Genomic DNA, 4,885 nt, shown 5'->3' on the forward strand with positions numbered 1-4,885 from the left:
GAGCGCCGCCCCGCCAGCCTCCGGGTCCCTGTCCGCAAAGCGCCCGCCTCTCTCTGCCGGGCTGGCGGCGGGGCTCTTCCCGGCCGGGGAGGGCTCCATTGCCAGGAAAAGTCCCCCGCCGTATCCCCCGCCCCACAGGCCAGCAGCCTCCCCGGACGGTCTCCCAGAAGCGGAGCTGGGGGCCGTCGGGCAGAGGGGCAGCTCGCTCCTCAGCCCATGGAGCCTCGGGGCGGCCGGCCTGCCTGCCTGCCTGCCTGCCTGCGAGGGGCCTTAGACCCGCGCTCGGAGTTGACGGCCCCGCCGACAGAGCCGGCCCGGGAGAGGCGCAGCAATCTCCAAAGGCGCCCCGGACACGAGCCCAGCCGCCGAACTGCGCCCGCGGAGCGACCGGAGAGCCGCCCTGGGCGCGAAGCGAGGGGCAGGAAGGCTCCTTCCTCTTTGGTCTTAGCTGCCCCGCGACGGCTCTGAGCCTGGCCGAGCTCCAGGGTGTGGGAGCGCCCGCAGCGCCGCTGCGCCCGGGGAGCTGGAGCGCGGCGGGGAAGAGCGCCCGCTGCGCCCCCTCCCAGCAGAGAGAGGGAGGGAGGGAGGGGGGGAGATAAGCGGCTGCGGGCAGAGAGGCGCCGGGTGCGGGCGAGGCCGATCCGAGTGGGCGGGGCTGCCGGGCGCAGGGGATAAAAGTCCTCCCCGCGGTCCGGGCTCAGCTCCCTCCGTCCTTCTCGCGAACAGCCTCTCGAGCCTCTCCCTCCTCCAGCCGCCAGCATGGTTCACTGGACCGCCGAAGAGAAGCAGCTGATCACCTCCCTCTGGAGCAAGGTGGACGTGGCCGAAATCGGCGGCGCCACCCTGGCCAAGTAAGAGCGCCGGGCCGCGCCGGGTGTGGGGGGCGGAGGGCAGGCCCCGCGGGGACCCCCGTGCCCATCTCCTCCTCCTCTTCCTCCCTCTCTCCCGGCAGGCTGCTGGTGGTGTACCCCTGGACCCAGCGGTTCTTCGCCCACTTCGGGAACCTCTCCGGCGCCAGCGCCATCTGCGGCAACCCCCAGGTCAAGGCCCACGGGAAGAAGGTGCTGACCGCCTTCGCGGAGGCCATCAAGCACCTGGACAACGTCAAGGAGACCTTCGCCAAGCTGAGCGAGCTGCACTGCGATAAGCTGCACGTGGACCCCGAGAACTTCAAGGTGAGGCGGTACCCCTCCCTCCCTCCCTCCCTCCGGGGCTGGGCAGGGGGGGAGGGTCTGCTGGGCCGGGCAGCCTTTTCCGCCCCCCCTCCCCGTCCTACCTGAGAGCTCCGGAGGTGGCTGGTGCTGAAAGGATAGCAACGGAGTCCTGTGTTTCAGCAGGAAGGAGCCAAAGGGGAGGGACAGGTGTCCGGACACAGGGCTGGCCCGGGACAGGTGGACAATTGGCCCTGCTGCTTCCTGGCCTTTTGGGGGTGGGGGGGGGAGTGTCAGGGCGGGGGGGGGGCGACAGAGACACCAGCAAAGGCTCCTCCTGCAGCAGCCTTTAGCATCCCTCCCTTCTCTTCCAGCTCCTGGGCAACATCCTCATTATCGTCCTGGCCGGCCACCATGGAAAAGAGTTCACCCCCTGCTGCCACGCTGCCTTCCAGAAGCTGACCGGTGTGGTGGCCCACGCCTTGTCCCACCGGTACCACTAGACCTCTGGCTGGGCATAGCAGCCGCCTGCCCCCCTCGCCACATCCGGAGCCCCTCCTAGCCCACCGATGATGCAATAAAAGCCCTCTTCAGAACAAGCCGAGTGGGGGTCTTTCTGGTCCTGGAAGGGAGAATGGGGGGTGGGGTGGGTGGGAGTCCTTCACCCCAAAACCCCACTCCTCACCCCGACGAAGCAGAGCAGAGGGCCAGAGGGGGCGGAAAATAGGGTTTGGTTGGGGTGAAGTTGGGCTGTTTGCCAGCCTGCTCAGAGGGAGCCATCCTCCCTTTGCTGGGGGTGGGGGGGCTGTCTCTAGCGCCCCCACCCTCTTCCCTCTCAGGATTGGTTGGTAAGGAAATAGGAAAGTGGGGTGGGGGTCTTGGGGGAAGGCTTATTCAGAAGCCAATCATCTTTCACACACAAACCTCACTCAGTCCCTGAATTAACTTTTGCAAGGGCGGGGGGAGAAGCGCACAATACATTGATACAACCTGCTCAGTTTTCACTGCCCCCCCTTTCACCTCCCAATATTCACCAGATGCAGCTCCTGCGTGCCTGGGTGACCCCCTTCAGGACAAGCTCTGAAGAGGCTGGCACAAGAGCTGATGGAGGGGCTGCGGGGGGGGGGGGAGGCGGGGAGGGGGGAGATCAGGCTTCTTAGCCGCCATGCCCTGCCCATGTCCAGCAGGTAAATAAGCAGGTCGCCATTCCTGAAATGGGCCCCAGACACCCTCAAAGTAGATGGGTGGGGTTGGGACTTCCCGGTTGACCATGGGGGCCACAGACAAGGACCCTCCCAATTCTGTGCTGGTGCCCATCATTACAACACAACAAGTTTGTTATCCTGCACAGAGCAGGGAGGCAAAACATCCTTCCAGGCTTTCTATTAAGTCAGGGACAAAACACACACACACACACACACACAGAATGAATGGTGGCCAGAAGGCTGCTGGGTGCTTCACATGGCCTGGAAGTCGCAAGAGCTAGGGAGCGAGAGAGCTAGAGAGAGAGAGAGAGAGAGAGAGAGAGAGAGAGAGAGAGAGAGAGAGAGAGAGAGAGAAAGAGAGAAAGAGAGAAAGAGAGAGAGAGATTGACCCAGAAGATGGAGAGAGACATTTGGAGATGGAACTGGAGATCCCACGGCTGCAGCAGCTGCCTTGAAAGCGGCTCCTGTTGAACTGCCTTACAAAGACCAGGAAATGTTTTGCATCAGGCCATAAAATATATTACAATCATCTTTATGCCATAAAATATTTTATAGAATTTGCCAAATTTCAGTCCCACCGAAATCGTGAGTCCTGGAATGTAGATGCATTCTTTAAGTTAGCCCGTTTGGGGTGGGCTGCCTCCAGAATTTATGCCCTCTGAAGCCCCGTTTTGCCCAGTAGAAGCTCACACAAACACGAGAGAGTTTTAGTGCCAGATCAATAAGACTGAAATAGGTGTAAACTTACTAGTAACAGGAGGACTGTAGAACAAATAGGAAGAAAATAGCAATAGCAATAGCAGTTAGACTTATATACCGCTTCATAGGGCTTTCCGCCCTCTCTAAGCGGTTTACAGAGTCAGCATATTGCCCCCAACAACAATCCGGGTCCTCATTTTACCCACTTCGGAAGGATGGGTGAGTCAACCTTTGAGCCAGTGAGATTAGAACCGCCGAACTGCAGATAACAGTCAGCTGAAGTGCCCTGCAGTGCTGCACCCCTAACCACTGCGCCACCTCGGCTCTTGGTTGACTTGGCCTCCTGGACGCTGGGACTCAGAGGCAAAAGGGACCATTCCGCAGAATGTAAATTATCCGGGCACTTCGGCACACGACAGGCAGGGCCGGGATTAGGCAGGGAAGCCACGAATGGAAGAACTGGGGACTTGTGAGCAGGGCGGGGCAGAGGGAGGAGAATTGGAAATAGGAAGACAACAAAGAGTTGGGACAAGTGAGGAAGAAGGACGTGACGGAGCTCGTGTAACAAATCTTCCTGGGTTCTTTTGCAAAAGAAAGAGCTCTGATCCTGTATTGCTGACTGGCGCAAAAGGCCTGGGCCACACGGGAAGGTCCAATGAAGCCGCTTTATTGCTAAAAGGCCCAGGTGCAGGAATCTTCTCAACTCAGCCCAGAGGGCTCTTTGGGGTCAGAGAAGGGTCAGCGGAACCCAAGGGCGGCTGGACTTAGTTTGCGGGCGGCTGTGTGGGGATTCTTCCGGTTCTGCCCCCCAGGTTCTGCCAGCCCTTCTCCTACAGTTATCTCTTTGTGAAATATGTGGGGGGGAAACAGAATAACAGAGTTGGAAGGAACTTGGAGGTCTTCTAGTCCAGCCCTCTGCTCAAGCGGGAAACCCTGGACCATTTCAGACAAATCATTGTCTCTTCTTAAAGGCCTCTGAAAAGAAGAAGGAGCCGTTCCATCGATGGCTTTCACTGCCAGGGAATTCCTCCTTAATTCTAGGTTGGATCTCTTCTTGAATCGTTGCCATCTGTTGCCCCTTGTCTCACCTTCAGGGGCTTTGGAAAATAGGCCGGCCCCCTCTCCTCTGCGGCAGCCCCTCACATATTGGGGAACTGCTTCCACGTCCCCCTGAGTCCTTCTCTTCCCTAGATTAGATAAACCCAACTCCTGCCTCCTTTATTCTTCCTAGGTTTTAGACCCCAGCCCCCCCCTAATCGGTTCCTCCTCTCGGCACTTTTTCCAGAGTTCCAATATCTTTTTTATAGATGGTGACCAAAACCGGGTGCCGAATATTCCAGGTATGGTCTTACTAAGGATTTATAAAGTGGCACTAATATTTCACACGATTTTGCTTCTGGGTCTGTTTATACAACCAAGGATTGAATTAGCTTTCTTTTTTTTTTTTTTTTACTGGTGTCCCAAACTTCTAGCTCAGGTTGAAGGGATCGTCCGTCAGGACTCCAAGGTCCCCCTCACAGTTCCTGCGTTTGAGACGGGCTTTGCCTAACCAGTAATTGTACCTCGGTTTTTTCCCCCTGCCTAAATGTAAAATCTTGCTTTTCCCCACATTAAATTTCATTTCATTGGATAGGGACCATTGCTCAAGTTTGTCAAGATCTTTTTGGATCCCGGACTTGTCTTCTGGGGTGTTGGATAATCCTGCCATCTTAGTAGCACCTGAAAATTTGATGAGTTACCCTTCCCTTCCCTTATCTAAACCATTTATGAAGATATTGAAGCGTATTAGGCCTAAGACGGAGCCTTGGGGTGCCCCACTGCCTACTTCCC

The 4,885-nt window shown here is 57.7% G+C and overlaps 1 protein-coding gene across 1 annotated transcript; it reads left to right on the forward strand.

Annotated features, from left to right (window-relative positions):
• Positions 1-677: 677 nt before the first annotated feature.
• Positions 678-1,750, forward strand: LOC106556772 (hemoglobin subunit beta-2). The gene is made up of 3 exons (XM_014075758.2): positions 678-851; positions 953-1,175; positions 1,526-1,750. Exons 1-3 carry the CDS (start codon positions 760-762, stop codon positions 1,652-1,654), a joined length of 444 nt encoding a protein of 147 aa, XP_013931233.1. The 5' UTR covers positions 678-759; the 3' UTR covers positions 1,655-1,750.
• Positions 1,751-4,885: the final 3,135 nt, after the last annotated feature.

This window comes from Thamnophis sirtalis, unplaced genomic scaffold (genome assembly GCF_051295495.1).
Source record: "Thamnophis sirtalis isolate CommonGarterSnake01/CBP01778 unplaced genomic scaffold, rThaSir2_p1.2 scaffold_8, whole genome shotgun sequence".
NCBI lineage: Eukaryota > Metazoa > Chordata > Lepidosauria > Squamata > Natricidae > Thamnophis > Thamnophis sirtalis.

Excerpts from the sequence above, each read along its gene's own strand:
- LOC106556772 (XM_014075758.2), top strand. The coding sequence starts at position 760 with ATGGTTCACTGGACCGCCGAAGAGAAGCAGCTGATCACCTCCCTCTGG. Across the intron at positions 852-952 it reads GGCGGCGCCACCCTGGCCAA|GCTGCTGGTGGTGTACCCCT; the intron begins GTAAGAGCGCCG and ends CTCTCCCGGCAG. Across the intron at positions 1,176-1,525 it reads TGGACCCCGAGAACTTCAAG|CTCCTGGGCAACATCCTCAT; the intron begins GTGAGGCGGTAC and ends CTTCTCTTCCAG.